General features: G+C 40.8%; 1 protein-coding gene across 3 annotated transcripts in view; it reads right to left on the reverse strand.

Moving 5' to 3' along the window:
• Positions 1-24,767, reverse strand: part of PRPF18 (pre-mRNA processing factor 18) — a 46,374-nt gene continuing 21,607 nt past the window's right edge. For 2 of the 3 annotated variants that reach the window (XM_033209308.1, XM_033209307.1), the window contains 6 exons: positions 22,197-22,343; positions 20,704-20,772; positions 18,517-18,657; positions 18,319-18,390; positions 15,860-16,015; positions 1-595 (listed from right to left, as the gene is read on the reverse strand). In XM_033209308.1, the coding sequence (XP_033065199.1) occupies positions 515-595; positions 15,860-16,015; positions 18,319-18,390; positions 18,517-18,657; positions 20,704-20,772; positions 22,197-22,343 (666 nt within the window). In that variant the 3' untranslated portion in view covers positions 1-514. The remainder of the gene's footprint in view (positions 596-15,859; positions 16,016-18,318; positions 18,391-18,516; positions 18,658-20,703; positions 20,773-22,196; positions 22,344-24,767) is intronic. The other variant, XM_033209309.1, reaches the window with a different exon arrangement.

A 24,767-nucleotide genomic window follows, 5' to 3' on the forward strand; every position in this document is an offset into this window, starting at 1 on the left:
TAATATTTACATTCAAATTCTATTGCAAGACAGCAAAAGTTCAGCAACATTTAAGGACTATAAAATTTCATTCAATGGTCCCATGTTTTTGAAATATATAAAAATATTTTATATAAATATTACACAAAAGACAATATGCAAATTATAGTATTTTACTGAAATAATTAAGTCCATCCTCAAATGTTTCTTTTTAATCATCTAACCACAACTTTCAGGTCAACTGAAAAAAAGGTCATTTTAAACCCCCTTCTGTTGTCTACAGATTTAAATTGTGAGGAAAAGTCTTTAAAACTTAATTTTGGACTAATTAAAATGAAAGCAAGAAAGAAAAATCAGCTTGCAGTCAGATATGAAACGAAGGCCAACACAGTTCTTAAAACCAATCAAGAGTTACATCAAGTAGAACTCAGAGATTGGAAACTCCAGTTTTCTTCTTTCCTCATTCCTGTTGGTATTTCCAGAAGTCCACAGTCTGCTTCGTTTCTTATTGTTATTAACACACCATGCACAGATCTCACAGTGCATTGTACTCCACACATTTGGATGGGTCTGTAGGAAAGTGTTTCTGGCAAATGGTCATTAACCTCTTCAATCCCTAAGAAAATAAGGAAAACAAGTTGGTTATGACATGGTTAAATTATTCTTAACTGCCTTCCTCTGAACTCACATCAGTTTGTCAATGTCCCCATTAAAGCACAGCAGACCAAAGCAATTTCACTCAGATGTACGCCTAGAGAAATTTTTCCTGTGCACCTGCAGACCTGCACAAGAATGTTCATCAGACAACTGTTCATAGTAACGAAACCGAAAAACTGGAAACTCAAATTTCCGTCCATAGAAGGGCATATGAAAAATACTTTAGTGTGCTCACAAATGGGATATCTTAAAGCAGTAAAAATGAATTAACTCTAGCTACATGTAACAATTTGGCCAGTCTCAACCAGATTCCAATAGAGAATTAAGCTCTAACTGCCCAGCCTAAGGCATCCATTGTATGTAATGAGATAACTTCTCCCTTATGCATCTAAAATTTGGGAGACTATTTATGTATTATGTTTGGAGGACTCAGAAAATACACTCAAGTTATTTTCTGTGTTCTGTTGTCAAGATGAGGGGCTCTGGTTGGGAAAGGCCGATGCATATGAATCTTAGAAGCAATGTTGAAAGTAAAAAGCAAGGGGCATGAAGTGTTACTACCTTCAGTGACATCCTTTTCATAAAATTCAAAAACAAGTAAAAAATGTATTGCTTAGAAATACACACGTAACATGGTAGAACCGTTTTTCAACAAGAAAGGAAATGACAAACTTAAGTGCAAGGTAGCGGTTACTTCTGGAATATGGAAGGAAAATACCGTTTCAATGGTTTTCAGAATGTTCTAGTTCTTAAACTGGGAATAAGGCTTTTAGACATTCATTTTATTACTTATTTCATAACTCGTGTTTTTCTTTTTTTTTTTTTTTTTGAGCGGAGTCTCGCTCTGTCGCCCGGACTGGAGTGCAGTGGCCGATCACAGCTCACTGCAAGCTCCGCCTCCCGGTTCACGCCATTCTCCTGCCTCAGCCTCCCGAGTAGCTGGGACACAGGCGCCCGCCACCTCGCCCGGCTAGTTTTTTTTGTATTTTTAGTAGAGACGGGGTTTCACTGTGTTAGCCAGGATGGTCTCGATCTCCTGACCTCGTGATCCACCCGTCTCGGCCTCCCAAAGTGCTGGGATTACAGGCTTGAGCCACCGCGCCCGGCCTAACTCGTGTTTTTCATGTATTCTTTTGTATGCACCAAATATTACACAGTAAAACCATTTTAATTATGTCAGTAAAAACTGAGTGCAACATTCCAAGTGTGACCTGGCCATTCTTGCAGGATTCACTAGAAGCAGTGACTGCACTACTTTTGTTGTGTATCTTGGCAACTGTAACCAAGACCCTTGGCTGTTTTTACAGACACACACCTAATTTCCACTGATCTCACAAAATTCAAGTACCTTCTGTCTCTACAGCAGTTTGGCCAGTTCTCCAGTGATTTTTTAAGCTGATGACAACAACTGTCACTATTCAATTTCATCCTGCCTCTTTCAACTCATGCCTTGGTCTGTGATCTTTTAAAATCCTTGGTCAGTTAGCTTTAGTTATTCTTCTTAGCTTTCTCATCCACCACTCAGTAAATATGTCCTCTAGGTCATTATCCAAATATTCAATACCCTGTACAAACAGGCCAGGGCAAGGGCAGAGACCTCAGACACGCCGCGATCGAGCTCTCTCCAAAATGATCTTGGGAAGAGTCTGTAACCAGCAATGAATCCTATTCACTGTGCCATCCATTAACACACACATTTCCTTGTTTACAAGGAAAGACTTTGCCAAAGGTCTTACTCAATGTAACTTAACACCTGTTAAGCTCAGTAAAATCACCAAAACAAACAACAACACAAAAATCCCTGCAAAATCTCGTTGGTCCCATAGTAAGCAGACAACACAAATATTAATCATAGTCAGTATCCATGTGTTATGTGTCCATGGATTCAACCAACCCTGGCTAAAAAATATTCGGAAAAAAACGGCAACAAAAAAAAGAATTAAAAATAATACAAATAAATATCATATAATAACTATTTAAACAGCATTTACATTGTGTTAGGTATTGTAAGTCATCTAGAGATGATTTAAAGTATACAGGAGGATGTGCATAGATTATATGCAAATACTATGTCATTTTCTATCAGGGACTTGAACATCCAGATTTTGGTATGTGCAGGGTCCTGGAACCAATCCCTGGGGATATTAAGGGACAAGTGACATACTTCTATGAATGGAGCCATAATCTAACAGATTCCACATCAAAGAAACAGGACTGTGAAGTATTTAAAGTCCTTGGTGGATTCAAGGATTGCCCATATGATGAGATTTAGGAATTAGGGGTGTGGAGGGAGATTATCTTTTAACTGATTCACAAGAAGGGTCTTTGCACACGTAATTCACTTTGCTCTTGTTTGTTGTTGTTGTTGTTGTTGTTCCCTGTGTAATCAGGTATTTGCTTTGGGATAAAGACCATTCCGTCACATAGTCCAGCTTCTTCTGCTACGAATTCTAATCATGTGTCTGCAGAACTGTGATTGGTAGCCATGGAAATACAGGTGATAGCTCTAATTTGGCATCTTAAGGTTCCTGAGGGCATAGGTGAGAAGAAGGGCAAAGTCAGGCAAGAGAACACCCTGATGAAACACAAATAGCTGCACTCAGCAGCAAAGCATGGCAAGGATTGTTATGAGCAAGTAGAAGGCAAACTGATGGTTTGCCTTGGAGGTGGTTTTCCCCATGTTAGAAGAATTAGAATCTTAGGTGTGTGCTCATTACAGAAGACATGTGTGATGCCTATTTATACTCACTAAGCAGATTCTATGGTTTAAAAACATATACTAGTGTTCTTGAAATCTTAGCTGCCAAAGGTTGTGAAAATCAATCGTTCTAGTCATAAGTAGTTACCACAGAGCACTATGATAAATTTCTGTAAACAAGTTTGAGAGTGCATGGCAGAGATAGGTGTGTAATCTCAGGACAGCATATGGTTATTTTCCAAATGGAAACAAATCTTTTCAATGAGACCCCTCAAGATTTCAGTTTGAAACTGCTTATGGATGCTTAAGCCAGTAAAAAAATGAGCTGCTTAGCTTAGCTTATGGCAAATGGCTTAAAAACTCGTGGTATTTTTAACTGGCTTTTTATTTTTATAAAGGCAATACCCTTATCTAACAAATGTTTATTCAGTGCCTACTATTCTAGGCTGTTCTAGGCTCTGGAAATACAGCAGCAAAGAAGTCAGAAAAAATCCCACCCTCCTGAGACTGAATTGTGGTAAGGGTAGACAGGCGAGAAACAAAATAAATTCATAAAAAAAAAAAATTTCAACGATGCTAAGTGCTTTGGAGAAAATAAAACAGAGAAGTGGGGTATGTGGATGTGTGGGGCAACCTGAAGGACTTTGGCTTGGACTTTGTGAACTAGGAAGCCACTGCAGGACTCTGAACAAGAGAGCTACACAATCTGACTATATGTGGACGGGATCAGTCTGGGGACTGCTGCTAAGAAACTGGAGAGGGGCAATAAGAGAAGCTTAGGAACCAGAGAGAAGACACTAGAATAATCCAGATGAGAAGTGGTGGCTGGACCCAGTGGCGATGGTTCTAACACGGTGAAACCTCGTCTCTACTAAAAAATACAAAAAACTAGCCGGGTGAGGTGGCGGCGCCTGTAGTCCCAGCTGCTCGGGAGGCTGAGGCAGGAGAATGGCGCGAACCCGGGAGGCGGAGCTTGCAGTGAGCTGAGATCCGGGCCACTAGATCTCAGCTCCATCAAGCTGAAGATCCATCAAGGTTTGACATGGATTGGATATGGGTTGTAATAGGAAGAAAAAAGTCAAGGATAATTCCAGGTTTTGTGTGTATGTTGTTTGAGAAAAAATAAGTAATTCTTGCATCGAATAATAGCAGTCCCCTACCTCACTCTTTCCAAATCCTAATTCCAGCTCTCCAGAGGCAAACCCTTTTCAAACCTTTTAAGTGCTTCCTCTGGTATTTACTGCCATATTTCTAAATACTATACTGACAGGGCTTGGTTTTTCCATCTCAAATACTATTGGTATCTCCTGACTTCATACTACGAAACAGAGGATCTCACTATTACACACCATTGTCCACTGGCCTCACATATGCACACACACGCCTAAAAAGCACTTCCTCCCCCATCCTCCCCAAACCACAATTCTTAGTGAAATCAATATTCAGGTTTTTTTTTTTTTTTTTTTTTTTTTGAGACGGAGTCTCGCTCTGTCGCCCAGGCTGGAGTGCAGTGGCCCGGATCTCAGCTCACTGCAAGCTCCGCCTCCCGGGTTCACGCCATTCTCCTGCCTCAGCCTCCCGAGCAGCTGGGACTACAGGCGCCCGCCACCTCGCCCGGCTAGTTTTTTGTATTTTTTAGTAGAGACGGGGTTTCACCGTGTTAGCCAGGATAGTCTCGATCTCCTGACCTCGTGATCCGCCCGTCTCGGCCTCCCAAAGTGCTGGGATTACAGGCTTGAGCCACCGCGCCCGGCCTGTTTTTTTTTAATAAAGGCTACACAAATATCGTTCAAAGCAAACCCACATAACATATGACAATGATGACCTCTCCTTCCATGATTTTTTCCTCTTTTTGTTCTGCTTTTCTAATCCATTCTCCAACCCTCGCATGCCCAAACATCACTCGGTACCTGATCAGACACACCAGGGAATATAAGCTCTTCCATTTCTTTCTAGAGTCCTTCGTCCCTCTACTCTAACCTGGACCCACCTGTACTGCTACCATCCTGGAGCATGACATCCCCGCACCTCCAGCCTGGAGATTCCTCTCGCCTTGCTCTGTGCTTCATCTCAGCTCTTGGATCTTTTCGTTTGGGTGGAGGCCATCCTCAGGTAGAGTCAAGACTGCCCACATTCCAATCCCAATTCTACCACTAACTAGCCGTGTGACCTTGAGAACTCACTTCTCGACGCCTGCTTCCCCACTTACAAAACAGGGAAACGTTAGTGTCCATCTCATATTGTTGCTGTAAAGTGCTGAAGGGAAGCGGAGAGTAAGCACTACATAAGTGTCAGCTATGACGATAATGACTGCATGGGAGATGTCATTAGCCTGTACTTATCCTTCACTTGATGGTTCAGAAAGGAAGAGAGCCAGGCGCAGTGGCTCACGCCTGTAATCCCAGCACTTTGGGAGGCCAAGGTGGGCAGATCACAAGGTCAAGAGATAAAGATCATCCTGGCCAACACGGTGAAACTCCATCTCTACTAAAAATAACAAAAATTAGCTGGGCGTGGTGGTGGGCGCCTGTAATCCCAGCTACTTGGGAGGCTAAGGCAGGAGCATCTCTTGAACCTGGGAAGCAGAGGTTGCAATGAGCCGAGATCATGCCACTGCACTCCAGCCTGGTGACAGAGACTCCATCTCAAAAAAAAAAAAAAAAGAGAGAGAGAGAATTCTGAGTTGGACATTATTTCCCTAGCTATTGCAAAGATACTGCTCTACTGTCTTCTAGCTTCTAGTGCTATTAGTGAGAAGTATGATAGTATTTTAATTCCTGCACCTTTGTAAGTGCTTTTCTAAAGCACTGAAGTCTTTGAAGTCTTCTCTTTAGCCTTGGCCTTCCAATATTGCATTCTTTTGTGCCTTGATGTGAACTCTTCCTATTCATTTGCTCTGTGTTAAGTGAATTCTTTTCATTCTACAAACTCATGTCCTTCAGATCTGGGACATTTTCTTGCATTAATTCTTTATTTCCTATCTTCCCATTTCTGTTGGAATGGCTACAAACCTTATAGATTGACTCTGATTTTCTTATCTTTTCTGCTTTTCATATTTCCTCAACTTTATCTCCTAACCCACTAATTCTTAAATTTTTGCTGATAAAATTTTTTGCTAATTTTTAAGAGTTCATTTTGATTCTCAGACTTTTTTTTGTAGCCTAAGCAATCCTCCTACCTCGGCCTCCTGAATAGCTGAGACTACAGGCATGCACCACCATGTCCCACTAACTTTTTTATTTTTTGTAGAGAAGCGATCTCACTATTTTGCCCAGGCTGGTCTAGAACTCCTGGTCTTGAAGCACTCCTCCCACCTCAGCCTCCCAAAGTGGTGAGATTACAGGCATGAGCCACCATGCTTGGCCTCTCAGGATATTAATTATTCTCATTGAAGTTTTTTTCTGTTCTCTATAATTCTGTTTCTCTGAAGATCTTTTCTTCTGTGTATGTGTTTTGTTCTCTGTTTTCATGTTGGGGAATTTCTCCAAATGTCTGATGGATCTTAGGTGAACATTCATGCTGATGAGTAACGCACTACAGAGCTGAATGGAAAAACTCCCTGAATGGGTGGGACTTGCCCATAGGACTGCATTTTCAGATGACAGGGCAGCAAGCTGGTTTTTTCACTGAAGGAACACTTAAGTGTTAGTAACTTAGATCCTTTCTCTTGGGTCAGTTTCACAGAGCAGAATCCTCCAACTTACTGAGGGGTAAAAGCCTGGTTGCCCGCATCAGAGGAAACCAGGAATTAAAGGTGTCATTTGTCAATATTACATACTTCCACTTAATTTTCCTGTTTTCAGTATGGCATCTTACCCTTCCTGAGCAGTACATATCCATCCAAAAGCAACCCAATTTTCTGCTAGAGTGGGAGGAGGGCGGGGAGCTCCACTTGGGCAGGGAACCTCTGGACTACTTATCCTAATTTAAAACCACTCCCTCTTTTCAGCCTTCTCCCATGGCCTGGCCTTTGAGAAGTGCCTAATATCCCCCATGTCCCGAGCTTTTCTAGTTTCTACAGTGGGAACTGACTGGTTCCTTAATGACTGCCTCCCATACAATATTTAGCTATATTCATTTTTCAAATATCATTATATTTATAGGAAAATGTTCTGCATTTAAAAGTCTAATTGGTGAGGCCAGGTGCGGTGGCTCATGCCTGTAATCCCAGCACTCTGGGAGGCCAAGGCGGGCGGATCACTTGAGGTCAGGAGTTCAATATCAGCCTAGCCAACATGGCAAAACCCTGTCCCTACAAAAATATAAAAAAATTACCCAGGCATGGTGGCACACACCCAGCTACTCAGGAGGCTGAGGCATGATAAGTGTTTGAACCTGGGGGATGGAAGTTGCAGTGAGCCAAGATCATGCCACTGCATTCCAGCCTGGGTGATAGAATAAGACCCTGTCTCAAATAAATAAATAAATAAATGTCTAATTGGTGAACTGTACATAAAAATGATTAAGATGGTAAATTTTATGTATGTCACAATTTTTAAGTCTAAATAGAATATAGAATGTTCCAGATATGATATACAAATATCAGATACAAGCCGGGCGCGGTGGCTCAAGCCTGTAATCCCAGCACTTTGGGAGGCTGAGACGGGCGGATCACGAGGTCAGGAGATCGAGACCATCCTGGCTAACACGGTGAAACCCCGTCTCTACTAAAAAATACAAAAAACTAGCCGGGCGAGGTGGCGGGCGCCTGTAGTCCCAGCTACTCAGGAGGCTGAGGCAGGAGAATGGTGTGAACCCGGAAGGCGGAGCTTGCAGTGAGCCGAGATCGCACCACTGCACTCCAGCCTGGGCAACAGAGCAAGACTCCGTCTCAAAAAAAAAAAAAAAAAAAAAAAAAAAAACAAATATCAGATACAGATACAGTTTGGTTAATCATAGTATGAAATAGGATATATCCTGGATAATGAAAGTTCTTTATATCCAGAGAAATCAATAAACCATTAAAACAACGAACCTGCATCCACTAAAAAGATTAGCAATTTTTTTATTATTGCAGAAAACAAAAACTATTTAAACCAAACCAAACTAAAATCACAATTATTTGCCTTGATTTGCCTCTTTAATATATCATTAGAACTTGAGGAAGATATTTTGTTTATAAGTAATCTTTATATTTAAGTATAAAGACATTCTGTTAAATCAATTATTTCTGTACCTTTCGCTAGTCTACACTATGAGACAAAGACTTAAAGAGGAAAGCACAGATCCATTTAGTGGTGCATCCTAAGAACGTGAGGAATATAAAAATAAGATGAGTGACATTTTCCACCCAGCTATTTAAAATTCTGTCATAGGCCGGGCGCGGTGGCTCAAGCCTGTAATCCCAGCACTTTGGGAGGCCGAGACGGGCGGATCACGAGGTCAGGAGATCGAGACCATCCTGGCTAACATGGTGAAACCCCGTCTCTACTAAAAACCACAAAAAACTAGCTGTGCGAGGTGGCGGCGCCTGTAGTCCCAGCTACTCGGGAGGCTGAGGCAGGAGAATGGCGTGAACCCGGGAGGCGGAGCTTGCAGTGAGCTGAGATCCGGCCACAGCACTCCAGCCTGGGTGACAGAGCGAGACTCCGTTTCAAAAAAAAAAAAAAAATTCTGTCATAAACTGCAAACGTTCTAATAGAGTAATAAATTAATATGCAATACTTAAGTTAAAAATTAATCCTAACTTCATACTACAGGAATGCTCTTTTGACCTGAAAAGTGATGTTCAAAAAATGTGTACTCAGTAAGTACATTTCTATCATTTAAACTAACATCTGTAGTAATGCATTAAAAGGCCAATACTTCAAATACTGTCTATGGGAACTCTTTTTTTTCCCCTTCTTCTTTTTTTGGGACAGAGTCTTGCTGTGTCGCCCAGGCTGGAGTGCAGTGGTGCGATCTCGGCTCACTGCAACCTCCGCCTTCTGGGTTCATGCCATTCTCCTGTCTCAGCCTCCCAAGTAGCTGGGACTACAGGCGCCCGCCACCATGCCCGGCTAATTTTTTTTTTTTTTTTTTTTTTTTTTTTAGTAGAGATGGGGTTTCACCGTGTTAGCCAGGATGGTCTTGATCTCCTGACCTCGTGATCCACCCGCCTCAGCCTCCCAAAGTGCTGGGATTACAGGTGTGAGCCACCGTAGCTGGCCTATGGGAACTCTTTTCACACAAATATATTGTTAAAATTGAATTCATCCAAACAACTCATTCTAGACTTTTAAGTTACTGATCTGGGCCCAGCCACTTGGGATGATAGCAGATAAGGGCAACTGCATGTTGGTTCTAATAAGAAGCCCACTGTAAGTATTAAACATACAAAAACTTCCGTATCTGGAGAACTTACCAAAAAACTAAAGGAAACAGATAGCTTGGGACTAACTCAAACTGCCCGCATAGTTTACGGTAAGAAACAGACTCTGCTGCTCTTGTTTTTTACTTCTCTGTATTTTTGTTTTCCATGCGAGAACAAGTTTCCAGTGCAGAGGTTCATTTCACAGAAAGTTAACACCAAATTACAAACAACAACTCAAAAATTAAGTAAAAATGTACTCCAAATGATTAATTTGAGGGAAGATTTCATTTATGTGCATAACAGGCTTTCACAATAGAGACTGGTCTGGCTTTTCTTCCAACGGTGTGGTTGAGAAATTTAAGATTTAATACCCTACGGTAAAATGCCTCTTTACCATCAACTAAGCTGCCAGCTAGAAAGCAGCATGGGCCAGGTTAGATCAGCACTTCCCCAAATCTGTTTCCAAAACACACTAGTGTTCTGTAACATTAAAAGGTATTACTATGTAAAACATAAATACTAGCAGTATTTTTCTCTAAAAAGGTACTCTTTTAACATGCCAGGAAGATGAAGGAGGTAGACGGCTGTCAACATGCAACAACTCGCCTTTAGGAAACAGCTTATCATAGCCCAGAATGCCAGGCTGTGGCATGAAGCCACTTGACCCACAAGTCTGTGGCATACATTAGAGCACTAAGGCATGGGAGCGTTTACCAACAGCTACGATAGTGAGTGCAACATACAGATCAAGCTGTGATCGCTTATTGCGGTAATGAATGTTTCTGTTGTACCAGTTTTGGTAATACGTGAACACATTACAAACTCACAAATGTTCCATGGACAAATACATTTGGCAAATGCTAGTATAGATGAAATATGCCAAAACCTGAAATATGGATTGAAATAACTGACATAAAATATTGGAATGATATCTTTACTAGGAACTGTATAAACTTAAGCTTACTGAAAACAACTTGCCAGGGAATAATATTATAGGATATTTACCTTTTGTAATAGCAAAAGCTTAACAGAAATTATTTAGAAGATTATTATTCCTTAATCTTCTAACCTCCAAAGGAACCTGTCACACAATGCACAGATCAATTCATCTACGCATGTCGAGGAGGATGCCAGCAGTAGAACTGGATAATGTGATGATAGTAGTTCTGAGGATGTTACAGAGGAGTGGGCTGGACTTAGGACCAACAAGACACAGTACAGCATCCTAGCTCTGGCAATCCTGGGACACTGTGGCTAGCCCGAGTTCTGAAAGCAAAGGAGGAGAGTGGCCACTGGAACCTAGGGAGGGTAGCTGTATGGAGACAGCCACCCAAGAGAAGCGACAGCCTCGGGCAGAGGGATGCAGTCACCCTAGGGGTTCCTCCAGGGAGGAAGTCGGGAAAGTCAATACCCTAACTCATTCTTCTCCAGCCAACAAAATGCCTTCTAGTCCCTCTCATCGTCTGCTCCAGTCAGAAGCCACAGGGCAAGGGTGCCTATCAGTGTCACTGGTAAAAGTCACGTTTGGAGGGAACACAGTGAGGAAGGATAAGAGTGGCTCTGGTAGGGCAACAGCTCTTTGACATGCATTTCACCTCATCTTTTTCTCCTGTCTACCTTCCTTCCCTTATTTTTGACAAATAAAGAATGCCCAAGATGTGAACTTCTTCAAGAGCTATCCGGGAATGACTGAATTTTAAAGTCTCTAAATAATCAAGAGCTTCCTATAATCTATATAAAAGCAGCTTGACCCAAAGTCTGGGCCAGCGGTTACATCTCTATTTGGAAGAATGAACAGAGGCCTTAAAGCTACCACCACCAATTTCTATCTAACCCTAGACTTGAAGCAAGCTAATAAGCTATAGAACTTGCCTTTGATCTGCCTAGAGAGAACCCTCCCTGCGGTATATTTAATTTTTGTGACAAATAGAATACTTCAAATAACTTTCATTGTTTAAGTTCCATAAAGGTTTGCATAAAACCAAAAGATGAAATCTATGTTCCAGTGAAACAGCCCCTTGAATTATTTTCTATCATATTTCATAAAACATATTTTTCACCAGTATTTCTAAATAAAACAATTATCTCACACATTACAAGTTTCCATTTACATGATGTCCAAAAACAAGCAAAACTAACCAATAATGGTACATGTTAGAATAATCCTTACTTCTGATAGGAGGAGGAGGATTCAGGCTGGCAACAGGCATGAAGGAACCTGCTGGAAATGCTCTAACTCCAGATCTTGTTTTACAGCTTGACATATATGACATGTTATCAAGAATTATTGGGCTATGCCATTAAGGTTAGTAGACTTCAAGCACTACAATGTTTGTTGAGGCATTTTATATCACAATTTAAAAAGAAATAATTATTAAATGATTTTCCTAATTACCTCCTCAGCAAATATCTTAATGTAAAAAAGGTTTTGGGTTCATACATTTACTAGGCAGCAAACTGTGGTTCTCAGCCCATTTGCCTCTTTTCTACACAGTTTTACTGGAACACAGCCACTGGCTGCTTTTGTGCCTTAGCTGCATGGGTGAGTAGTTAGAGATGGCAAGAAGTACAAAGCCCAAGATATTTACACTCTGATCCTTTAAGAAAAATTTTGCCAACCCTTGACTTAAACTTCACATAATAAATTGTCTTTTTTCTAGGAGAATTCAAATTAATCTCATTCAGATACCAGAGTAACAAGAGGAAGATTCTTTAGACAGCTTAATAAATTACTCGGTAAATTGCAACCAAGAATTTTACAAAATTCTAACATAGGGTGGCCACATTCTTCTGCTTGAGTTACACTATGGGTTTAAGACACAGACCACAAACTGGCATTCTGTTTAGACTTACACAAAGTTAATTTTTTTTTAGCTGATGCCAACATTTAAAAATAGGAGAGTACCTTTTTTTTTTTTTTTTCCAAAAACCAAGATTTTGCTTCTCATTAAAAAAAAAATGGAAGATCCAGCAACACTGGGACCATATTCCTACAAGGTAACAATGAGCTCAAGTGACTTCATCAACAGAGAGGCCAAGCATTACTGACACTCATTATCGCTTCTGCATCATTCATTTCTCTTACAGCACAGTTGAGAGGAAAATGAAATGCGGCTTCTAGTTGCACCTACATAAGGAGTAGGAAAGTGGAAGACAGACAGAGGCAGAGATTTCTTTAACACTCAGCTCACTCATTATCTTAGTGACTCTTGGGCAAATGAGTTGAAACTTGAGGTTTAAGCAATGGCCTCTAGGGAAAATGGCAGAAAAGAATGAGAGGAATCTGGCCCGAAGGTCCAAAAAGGGCAATGGTTTACGCCTCCAGACATCAAGAGGTGGGTGTCTTCCTCTATCTCCTACCTTGGGACAATTCTGCCTATTAAAAAGCTTTTTACTATTTTTTGCAACTTCTTGTGAGTCTATAATTATTTCAAAATAAAAATGTTTTCTGAAAAAGCTTTGTCTTACACTGACTAAAAATCTGTCCACTTTCATAAAACAAGTTTAATCCTCTTCCATCAGAAAGTTCTGCCATTTTCTATAGCAGGAAGTTCCCAATCCCTGGGCCGCAGGCCGGCACTAGTCTGTGGCTGGTCAGGAAATGGGCCACACAGCAGCAGGCAAGAGAATTAGCACCTAAGCTCTGCCTCCTGTCAGATCCATGTGGCATCAGATTCTCACAGGAGCACAAACCCTACTGTGAACAGCACATGTGAGAGATCCAGGTTGCATGCTCCTTACTAACTAACGCCTGATGATCTGAGATGGAACAGTTTCACCCTGAAACCATCCCCCTGACCTCCCCGGTCCGTGGAAAAATCGTCTTCCATGAAACCAGTCCCTGGTGCCAAAGATGTCAGGGACCGCTGATCTAGAACTCCTGCCCAGATTCTCACCAAGAGTCTCCTTTTCCAAGGACTAGAAAAAGAACACTTATTATCACCTCTCTTGCTGTATCATGAATTCATTCAATTAGCAAATACTTATTGAGCGCCCACCATGAGTCAGATACTGTTCCAGATTCTAGGGGTACAACACTCAACTATGTTCTCGCCCTGGAGAACCTACACTAAGTTATTAGGTGGCCATATCATACTACCAATTTTATTACACTAAATTTAGTCCACTCAATTCTCTTTTTCTTTTTTGACAGGGTCTTGCTCTGCCACTGATGCTGAAGAAAAGTGATGCAATCACAACTCACTGCAACCTTGAACTCCCAGGCTGAAGAGATCCTCCTGCCTCAACCTCCCCAGTAGCAAGGACTACAGGCACACACAACCATGCCTGGCTAGTTTTTATTTTTTGTAGAAACGGGGTCTCACTATGTTGCCACGCTGGTCTTAAACTCCTGGCCTCAGGCAATCTTTCCACCACAGCCTCTCGAAGTGTTGGGATTACAGGTGTGAGCCACCATGCTCAGGCTCTAATTCTTTTTTATATCCACTGCCCAAATTATAAGCTTAAGCAAATGGGTGTATGGATCCAATTTTCTTAATGCTAATCCTTCCTTCCTAAACACTGTATTTTTAGACTCTTCCCTTCTCTCTAGTCTGTCAAGAACTTCTAGAATAGCAGTTTCTTTTCCATCTTAACATACACTCTATCCCTTCTAGTTTCTTGTTGTCTGCAAACGTGATAAACCCATCCTTCGGTACAGTCATCCAAGTCAGTCATTAAAAGGTTGAACAGGACAGCACTGAGGTCCTAAGACCCCTGACATACATCTCTAGCATCTACCCTAAGAGACATGAGTCCATTATTTAATGCTCCGTGGCTTCCCTCTCTCAGTGAGCTAAGAGTCCAACCTGATTTGCCCTATCCACAAGAATATCACTGGGTCTACATCAAACCCCTTGCTAAATTTCAGATACAGTATGCTCACCAATTTTCTCTAATCACCTAGTGGGCAAAAGAAGAATGTTTTTTTAATGGGAAGAGAACAGATAAAAAGCAAGAAAAATGGAGTAAGGACAGGTCATTACATAGCTTCCAAAATAAACCAGAATTCTTGAATAAATGCTAGGTATACTTAAAAAAAAAAAATCACTCTTTGGGGAGGTGAAAATCACATCACTGTTTATAAGAAATGTTCTCTTTCAGGCAAATGATTTAATCATATGAACTTTTATACACTATACCTTTGGCCACAGTATAGATGAACACAATTAGCAAATTGAATCTTTGGAACCTGTTTGCTATTGTTAAAGCTAAGCAACTTTTTTTTTTTTCAACTAAAAGCTTCTGCCTTTAATATACTCACTAGTGGTTATTAAAAAATGGAAATGTGTTTGAATCTCCAGAAGTATATTTGAACTCTGTAAAGTATACAGTTCTCATGAGGGAGTCTGATTGAAATCATACTTTAAAAAGCTATTATATGTGACTAAGGCATAAAGATGACACAAATTAACATTCAGCACTTGGAAGTGAAATAAAAACAAAAAGATAATTCATGAATATGGTAATGACTGTTCTCTGGCACAAAATCTGAAAGCACTTTATGCATTTTAAGTGAACTTCAAATTTTAAGTAAACTTCCGGAGTATCATTGTCAAGTTTTAGAACTATCACCCAGCAAGTCATTTTACAGACACAATCCGGGATTTATGACAATTTGGCAAACACTACATTATAGTTGATTTTCTTCCCACTAAGGAGAAAAGTTTAGCCCAACAACAGTACCAACAAGTTTATGTGAAGCATGTATAACTTGAAGAAAACAACCCATCAGCACTTTAGACCTATTCACATGACTAGAGAAGTGTCGTTATATGCTACACGCATTAAAGTCAAGTCTTTACTCTCCATACATTTTGAACCCAGCAGATGTTAGATTTACCTTGAAAGCAACAAAGCAGGATTTACTGTAAAATACTCTAAGTTTGTTGCTCTTCAGTATACTCCCAAATTTCTCTGATGAGCTCAACTTTTACTTGCTAATACATGTTTTTTTTTTTTTTTTTAAAAAGCAAACTGCAATAGTTTTATTTCAGTGCTAAGGTAATTAAAGCACAACACTTCACCATGTCTTCCAACACACATGAAAGTTGAAAGGTTTTTACTTATTCAGTGAAGGTGGCTTCCATGTCACTGCTTATCAAGAGGGGACTTCCATCCTATCAAGCTGTGTTCTATTTGCTGTAATTCTCTGCCTGCTTTCCAGACTTGGAGTTTTGGGAATTAGAGAATATTCACTTGCAGGGCAATTCCCGGCCCTCCACACTGCTTACCTGAATATATTTCCGCTGAGTTTCGTCATTTAAAACATGTGCAACATGCTTGGAAAAAATCTTTTCTCTGCCAGTTCTAGCATGGATACCAACCATAGTGACACCGATGGGCCAAGGCGCATTTCCAATGGCCATCTGAAGATAAGCATCATTTGCCTGAAAGGAAAGTGTAAGAAGAAATCAGAAAGGCAGAAATGCATTGGCTCAAATTCTTATTGAAAGTATTTCACAGCCCTTTATGATGTAATTTTCATCCACCTTTTGGGCACATCGAAAATATTACCATTACTGTTATTCTAACAAAACAGATTAAAACATAGGGTAACAGACTGCCCTGCCCAGGACCACCAATGTCCATGGAAAAACAGAACCAAAGCTAGGCTGTGAGTGAAAAAAAGGCAAGCATTCCTTTGCAGCTTTTGTGTGCTGGAAATTAACACATCTCAGATCTGGAATTACCAAGTAGGCACTTCGATGCACTGATGAAAAGTCTAGTTTCGGTCTCCTTTAGACCCAGTCTTCTCCATAGCGGGTCATGTAGAAGACAGGGGCTAAGTAGTTTTTCATCATCCAACCCTATACAATATCTACTCCCTACACAGCATCGTGGCTCCCCGAAGGCAGTGGGGGCTCGGTATGTGGCGACCACCACACAGGGTCTATAACAGATGTGTAAACAGAGAGGAAACACTGGCGCTCCAGTCGAATAGCTGAAGGATGAGATCGCTCCACTTTGCCCCCCACCTGCCAAAAACCTTTAAAGAAGAGCCCCAAAAAATGAAGACAGAAACCAATGAAGACAAATGGCTCTTTTTCCTAACCAAGCTGGCTAGCTGTGAGGAAGAACGAGAAAAACAGAAAGCAAATAAATTCTAAAAGACCTCCAGGTTTAAGAGAAGCTTATAAAGCCAGGCCTCAAGGAGATTTTAATTTTAAAAAATCAGACACCTATGAGATTGATAGGCAGAGTTAATATTTTTTTTAATCAGATACTACAGACAGGGTAGCTGGAAGATCATTTTCTACCCTAAAGATAAATTTGAACTTGCTCTGCTCAACAGATTTTATAAAGCTTAATTTTAAAAGGGCATATGTACATTTTAATCACTAATTTTCATGTGTATAAATGTTAACACTGGATCTTAACTGATAAAAATTTCAATATTTAGTTTCCCCCAAATTCCAAAGAAACTGTCTAAACAGGTTATTAAAGCTTCTTGGTTCTTTCTGTAGTTTGTATGAAATAAGCTTGCACTTGCACTTAGTTCTGATATGTGATCACAAGAAAAGGCAGTAAGAGGAGGGGCATCCATTCTAGCAGGCAGTGATGTGCATTCTTCCTGCAGTGACAGTGACCTTATCCATCCACGCCAGTGCAACCATCCTTAGTAAGAATCATGCAACTGACAGAAACTAAGAAGAAATTTATAACTGGAAGGCAAATATATTTTCTTTAAGAAAGCTGGCTGGCTCTTAAAAAGAGTAAAATCACTGCAGGAACCTCATTAGACAAAGGCTCTAATCAAGTAAATCATCCGGTCACACGAGAATGCCAGAAGTCCCTTGTTACGTGAGTATACAGATACAGCACTGAATAAGCAACGTCATTCCGAGTTCCCTACCGCTCTGGCACTGTCAGTGGGGTTGCTGCACTGAAATGCTCTACTCCTAGTGTCTTGGGAGGCACAGCCACAAGAAGCCTCCCTCAAACTCTGTGCTTTCCTCATCTCCACTACTGGTGCATTGGGCCCTTCTCTTCTTGTTCCCCTGTAGCAACTGATAGTCCTCCTCTCACCCCTTTCTAAACTCTGCCTCAGGGAGCCCTGGACACCAGTACGCTTCCTCTCGCCGCCGCCTCCCAGAGCCCATTCCGGAGTAGAGACATTGGGGCGAGGGAGGACAGTCTTCCCCTGCACGGGTCTGCAGCACTGAAATGGGAGAGATGAGTTCTGGAAGCCTTGCTTGAACCATTTCCCCATAGAAACAATTACCAAGAGGGGTTAAATTCCACTGTACCATCAGTACAACACTTCAGCGATATTACAGATTAAAGGGGCTTTTATAACCATCCTGGGAAACTCATCTACACAACGTTGTTTTTACGGGAAAATCTGTTTCAAGACATAATCAGCCATTTACAAAACTTTGAAATTCAATCCCATTCATAAAATGAACACGGCCTATATACAGTTCATGCTCTGAAGAACCTTTAGGCCTACTTTAAAAATGACTAAGAGCGTACAGATGAGGTCTGTATTTTCTTAGTCAGGTTTGTTATTCAATGCCTAACAGTAAAGCTGGCAAATACAATAGAAAATAAAATGCTTTTTACTACTAACTCATCACATATTTATTCTTAAATCTACTATGTAAAATCCTCCTGTCTCAAATGAACATTATATTATGTACATAACCTAGATATACTCTTAACAATTTCAAAGAATAGCATGGGAATGTACCTTCACATATTCTCTCTGCAACATGAATTTAATAATATCCGTTATTGATTCTTTAATATCAGCAGGAAGATTCTGAAACAAAAAATAAGAAGAAGAAATTTTCGAAGCTACTATGTATAGTGAAAAAACAGACTGCATTTATTCTAAATTTACACTGTATTTTTTAAGTCAGTTACAGTATTTTCCAAGAAACCTCACCCTTTTCCGTAGCTTTCTGAAAAGTGGTCTGAGGTAGGACTCGGTCTGTTTCTGGGTCGCACTGTTCAGTTTACCCTGCACACTGCGCTTCACATAATCTTCTCTGCCATTCAATTCTTTAGCCCAAACGCCAAGAAGAAACTGTTGAAAGGATGGGTAAATTTAGACTACAATGCCACCCAGTGGTTCAGTAAATTTAAATGCTCGCTAGCACACAAAGACAGAATACAATCATCCTTAAAGTAAATGTCTTCATTAAAACGCCACCAAATAATATAGAATTAATAAGCTAGTTCTGCTTATTCGTCATGATAATGCTTTGAAGTAGTACCTTCGGCAAGTCACTAATTTCCCTAGTCTACATCTATTCCCAGCTCAAGGTAATATGCTTCCCTCAAAAAAGAACTATCAAGTTTCATAGTTAACTATTTGACAGGAAATAAACTTGTATTTGTATTACATACATAAAATTCAACAAGTTACAAGTTACAAAAAAACTGGACTTTCTACATACACTGTACAGACCATGATTAAGTTTAAAAACCACCCAAGCACCTGACTAAAGGAGAGGAAGGAGAAAGAGAAACAGAAATAAAGAAGCCAAGACCCAGCATAGCTACCCCCACCCTAGAGAACTACCTCACGCCCCTCGGGTTTAACTGTATAAAGGGCACCCTTTCCGGAAGTAGCAAACAGAGAAGCCTGACGAGGATGTTTTCCTCTAGGCGCATCATCTATGCATATCCTATAAAAGAAGAGGCCATCATTCAAAGAGGAAATTCTAGTTCATACTAGTTCCTACGCCCTATCTAGTTCCATGCCGTATCCTCAATATATTCAGAATCTTGATGACTAATATGTTGTATCTAAACTGTACATACAAGAAAAAGCATTCCTTGCATGCAAATCTCTTGGTCTGAACACAGTTTGTGAATAAACATTAAAATATCTGGGATTTGTTCACACTCTACCTAGACCACTAAAGAGAGAAATGTTGAGAAGAAAGTTGCAATCAGCAAGTCATAGCAAAAACAGGCAGTTATCTGTAGAAACGAACAAATGAACACTCTCTGAAAGGTTACAAAAAAAACTAAACAATTAGCTGGGCATGGTGGTACATGCCCTCTACTCGGGAGGCTGATGAGCCCAGGATTTCAAGGTTACAGCGAGTTATGATGACACCACTGCACTCCAGCCTGGGCACCAGAGAAAGACCCTTTCGCCAAAAAAAAAAAAAAAAAGCTAGAACCCTCTTCTTCCTTGGGTTATCTAAAAAAAATAAGAAATTCAGCTGGACACTGTGGCTCACACCTGTAATCCCAGGACTTTGGGAGGCCAAGGCAGGGAGATCATTTGTGGTCAGGAGTTCAAGACCAGTCTGGCCAACAGGGTGAAACCCTGTCTCTACTGAAAAATTTATATATATATACATACAAAAATTAGTCAGGTGTGGTGGCATGCTATTCGGGAGGCTGAGGCAGGAGAATTGCTTGAATCTGGGAAGCAGTGGTTGCAGCAAGCCGAGATTGTGCCACTGCATTCCAGCCTGGGCAACAGAGAAAGATTCTGTATCAAGAAAAAAATAAGAAACTCTACCAACTTCTTATTAATTCTGCTGTTGTGATTCTTTTCTATGTATTTACATTAATGAGCCAGCTTTAAAAAACATGCCACAAGAAAAGTAGGCCAGGCACAGGGGCTCACACCTGTAATCCCAGCACTTTGGGAGGCTGAGGTAGGTGGATCTCCTGAGGTCAGGAGTTCAAGACCAGCCTGGCCAACATGGTGAAAACCCGTCTCCACTAGAAATACAAAAATTAGCCGAGCGTGGTGGTGCACGCCTGTAATGCCAGCTACTCAGGCGACTGAGGCAGGAGAATCACTTGAACCTGGGAGGTGGAGGTTGCAGTGAGCTGAGATTACGCCATTGCACTCCAGCTTGGGAGACAAGAGCGAGACTCTGTTTTTAAAAAAAAAAAACAAAAAAACAAAAAAAACGCCACAAGTAAATATGCATTTTCTCTAACTGCTGTATCTAGTGCATAGCGATATCATAAACATCATGTATGTGCGAGAAATGTGTATTGAGGTTTTCCCGTCCCAGCCTTTAACCCTTGGTTATCCAAAAATATAAGAATAGTTCATAAGGATCCATGGCATCCTCCTCCCCTGGCCTAAGACACGCACCTTGAGGAATTTGGTGATGATGTCCATGTCTTTATGATCATCGCCTTTCCCTAAGGACTCTCCCAGCGCCTGAAGAAAAACAAACAATGCTTCTGTTCATTAATACAGAGCAACAACTGCACATATATATTACCAACACCAGTCTAAACATGGCTCTTGGTCACACATGCGGTTCAATTTTTACTTAAAAACCTGATGGAATTTCTAGATAAGAAATCAAAAACAAAAAACATGGATTTGCCACTTAAACTTGGAGAGCATGTTATCTTTTATGAAAAGTCATGAGGTGGTAATGAATGTGAGATTTCTTTTTGGGTGGGGGAACAAAAATATCCTAAAATTAGATTGTGATGATGGTTGCACCATCATGTGAATACACTAAAAACCACTGATTTGTATATGTTACATTGGTCAATTGTATGGTATGTCAATATCTCAATAAAACTGTTTTTTAAAAATAAATAAATAAATACACCAATGGGGGGGAAAGCACACAACTGGTTGCCCATACCAATTATTTTAGTAAAATTTAGGGAACATAGACAGGTATTGGAGGAAGGAGGGGATTAAAATGACATCTTCCTCAACTATGATCTCATTCAGAGGGACAGCTACACGTGCAAGAGCCAGGAATTAAAGGAAACATAAAAATAACAGTTTATGTTTCCTTAAGCATTAAGAACTTTAACCCATATTTATTTTACATGCTAGATATTTACATGATACAAAACTGCTTTTGAATTAAGATTATACATTAACACTCCACAAGCAGCACTGTGGCAAAAATTAGACAGCAAGATATTGCCAAGTGTTGGCAAGGCTGGAAAGACACGAGGCCCTCACACTGCTGCATGTAGACTAGGACAGCCATTCCAGAGAGCCACTTGGCAGTACTTAGACAAGTTAAATATACATATATAAATCCCACAATCCCATTTTGTTAGGCCATGATGGTTATGCACAAGACTATTCATCAGAAAGCTGTCTGTGGTAGGAGGGAGCTGGGAACAATCTAGCTGTCCATCATTACTGGAGAACAAAAAGTCAAATGCAGTGAATGGCAAAACACATGGAATCCTATGTAGCAATTAAAAACAAAGGATTCAATGTACATACAGCATCAAGGATGGCTCCTAAAAACATAGCGCTAAATGAAAAAAAGACAAGTAAAAAACAGAATAAAGAATGTCACAGCATAACATCATTTCTGTAAATCAAAAATACATGCTCACAAAACACTGCAGGTCACAAGAGCACCAACAAACAGAAGGATGTGCATCCAACATATTAGAATGGGTTCCTTTTGAAGGCAGGAAGTAGGGGAATGTGAGTGGAGGATGAGAAAAGGGGGAGTAAATAAATAAAAGCGGGGAGTAAATAAACAAAGACCAAAGATGACAGTGTGCTATGCACTCAACAATCTGCCTGACTCAGCATCTGCTCCAGAGGAAAGAAGGGTGCCAGCGATGTGCTGGGCTTGGTATAGAGATTACCTCTAACTCTTCAATTGTGGTGTTTTCCTCATGAACTTTCAGATCATTCTGTGTGTCTTCCTCTCCAGGCTCCTGACCACCGACGATTTCATTGAGGTACTGCTGATCAATCTTGTCCAAGGCTGCTTTCAAATCATTCCTCAACCCCTAAGAAAAGTAAAGAAGGAAGAACACCTGTTACGAAATTTCACTGTTGTTTCACCTTTGATTTTTCATTAATAACGGCAATTATTTCTCCCCCCACAAGAAGTTAAGAGCTCAGCAAAAGCAGGAACTCAAATTACATCAATTTATCACACAATTATCATTATTGTTCACTTAAAGTTAATTCTTTTTTTTTTTTTTGAGGCGGAGTCTCGCTCTGTCGCCCAGGCTGGAGTGCTGTGGCCGGATCTCAGCTCACTGCAAGCTCCGCCTCCCGGGTTTACGCCATTCTCCTGCCTCAGCCTCCCAAGTAGCTGGGACTACAGGCGCCCACCACCTCACCCGGCTAGTTTTTTGTATTTTTTAGTAGAGACGGGGTTTCACCGTGTTTGCCAGGATGGTCTCGATCTCCTGACCTCGTGATGGGCCCGTCTCGGCCTCCCAAAGTGCTGGGATTACAGGCTTGAGCCACCGCGCCCGGCCCACTTAAAGTTAATTCTTATGGACATATTTAAATTAAAACAATGCATGAACAATGGCCAGTCTGCTGGTCAGAAAAAAAATACACGTGAGTGACGAATCCAAGTAAGAATCTTCATAAATGCTGTAATTTTCTAATGAGGCTTAGTGAAAGTGGTAGGTCTCCATTAGAGTCCCCAACCCATTTGCCCAGCTCATTTACAATGTCTAACCTCAACTACTGTGAACTCCCAAAACATTCAGAAATGTCGGTGTAATAAAATTGGTGCCTCATCTATATTCCAGGTTCTCAGCTATGTTTCTAGCAAACCAGCAAATTCACATTTTATGCACGTATGGTTCACGACCATTTAATGAAAAATGGAAGCCTCATCTTCCTAAAAATGAATGAGAATCAGCTGCAAGATTTAAGAGCCAAGGAAACATGACCTCGAGGCAGCTATAGGGTAATGGTTGAGAGTGAGGGTTATCTGGGTTCAAATCCTTGCCACATACTATTAAACAGCTCTTCAACAGCTTGCTTAGCCCCTGCATGCCTCGGTAGCCTCACCTACAGAGTACGAGTAACGGCACCATCTACTATGTAGTGCTGTAATGAGGATGCTATTTTTTATTTCAATGAACAGTTACTATGTGATGAGGTTGTTCCAGAACCTCGCAAACATCAACTAAGTAAACTAAGAAATGGACGATGTGCTTTGAACAGTTCCTGGAGCACAGTGCACATTCAACCAATGTTAACTCCTAACGTTCTTACACGGAAAGCATCCGATCATTGTCTACTGTCCCTTCATAAACACAGAAGAGAAACATACAACTCAAAACACTTATAATTTCTCAAACACTGACTGATCACCTGCTGTGTATAAAGTATGATGCCAGGCGTTCCCAGAGGTCACCTTGTTGAATTCTCAGTGCATCCCGGTGAGCCAAGTATCACTGCCTCTGTTTTACCAGTGAGGATTCTAAGGCTCAAGCAGATTAAAAGACCTGCCAATGGTCACATAATTGATGATTATAATCCAGGAATGGAATCCAGACCTTGTGCTCCTGTGCTTTCTCCTCAAAACCTCTAGATGCACGGCACGAGACTTGGCATGCAAAGGTAAAACAGCCTTTGCCCACCAGGAAGAGATAAATATGCACATAACTCTAATAATAGTAAAAAACAGTAAGTACACTAACAAAGGTTTACTCATAGGCGCATGGAGAAGGAAGCAATTAATTCTGACTGGGATCAAAAATAGATTCCGAGAAAAGATGTGGTCATTGAATTGCATGTGAAAGTATAAAAACAAGATTTCACCCAAAGCATACAAGACAGAAACACAGCAAGCAAAGGAAAAATGATCATTATAGACACAGAGGACTGAAGGCAACTGCTAGTGTTGTGGGGCTGGAATGCCAATGCTGGGAAGTGAAGCAGGAAAGTGGTTTGGCAACGAAGAAAGCAGTGACACAGCCCAGGCTAGCAGACAGGGAGCAGGTCGGGGAGCGGGCCTGGCCAGCCCCAGCTATTCCCGCCATTCCAACTGAGATGCCAGGAAAGGGGCAAGATATCAGCTTAGAAGACCAGTCCAGGGGAGGCCTCAGATGACTTCAGCCACAGCCTTCATCTCACTGCAATCACAAGAAAGACCCCAAGCAAGATACTGCCCAATCCAGCCCAATCAAACCACAGAACTGGTAATTAAGACAATAAAAAATTATCTTAAGCTACCAGGTTTCAGGGTAGCTTGTTAGTCACCAAAAACAGATTTTGTAATAATAAATCCTTTACAATAAACAAACACTAGTAAGTTTTGGAGTAGTCTGTTACATAGTCATAGATAACCACACCTGTTTCTCAATAATTCAGAAAGCAAGTAGATAAAAAGTTAGCACGGCCACAGAAGACCTGAACAACACTATCATCATTGGCATTTGTAGAACTGTATCATGAAAGCA

Source organism: Trachypithecus francoisi, unplaced genomic scaffold, assembly GCF_009764315.1.
Source record: "Trachypithecus francoisi isolate TF-2019V2 unplaced genomic scaffold, Tfra_2.0 Lachesis_group9, whole genome shotgun sequence".
Taxonomy (NCBI): domain Eukaryota; kingdom Metazoa; phylum Chordata; class Mammalia; order Primates; family Cercopithecidae; genus Trachypithecus; species Trachypithecus francoisi.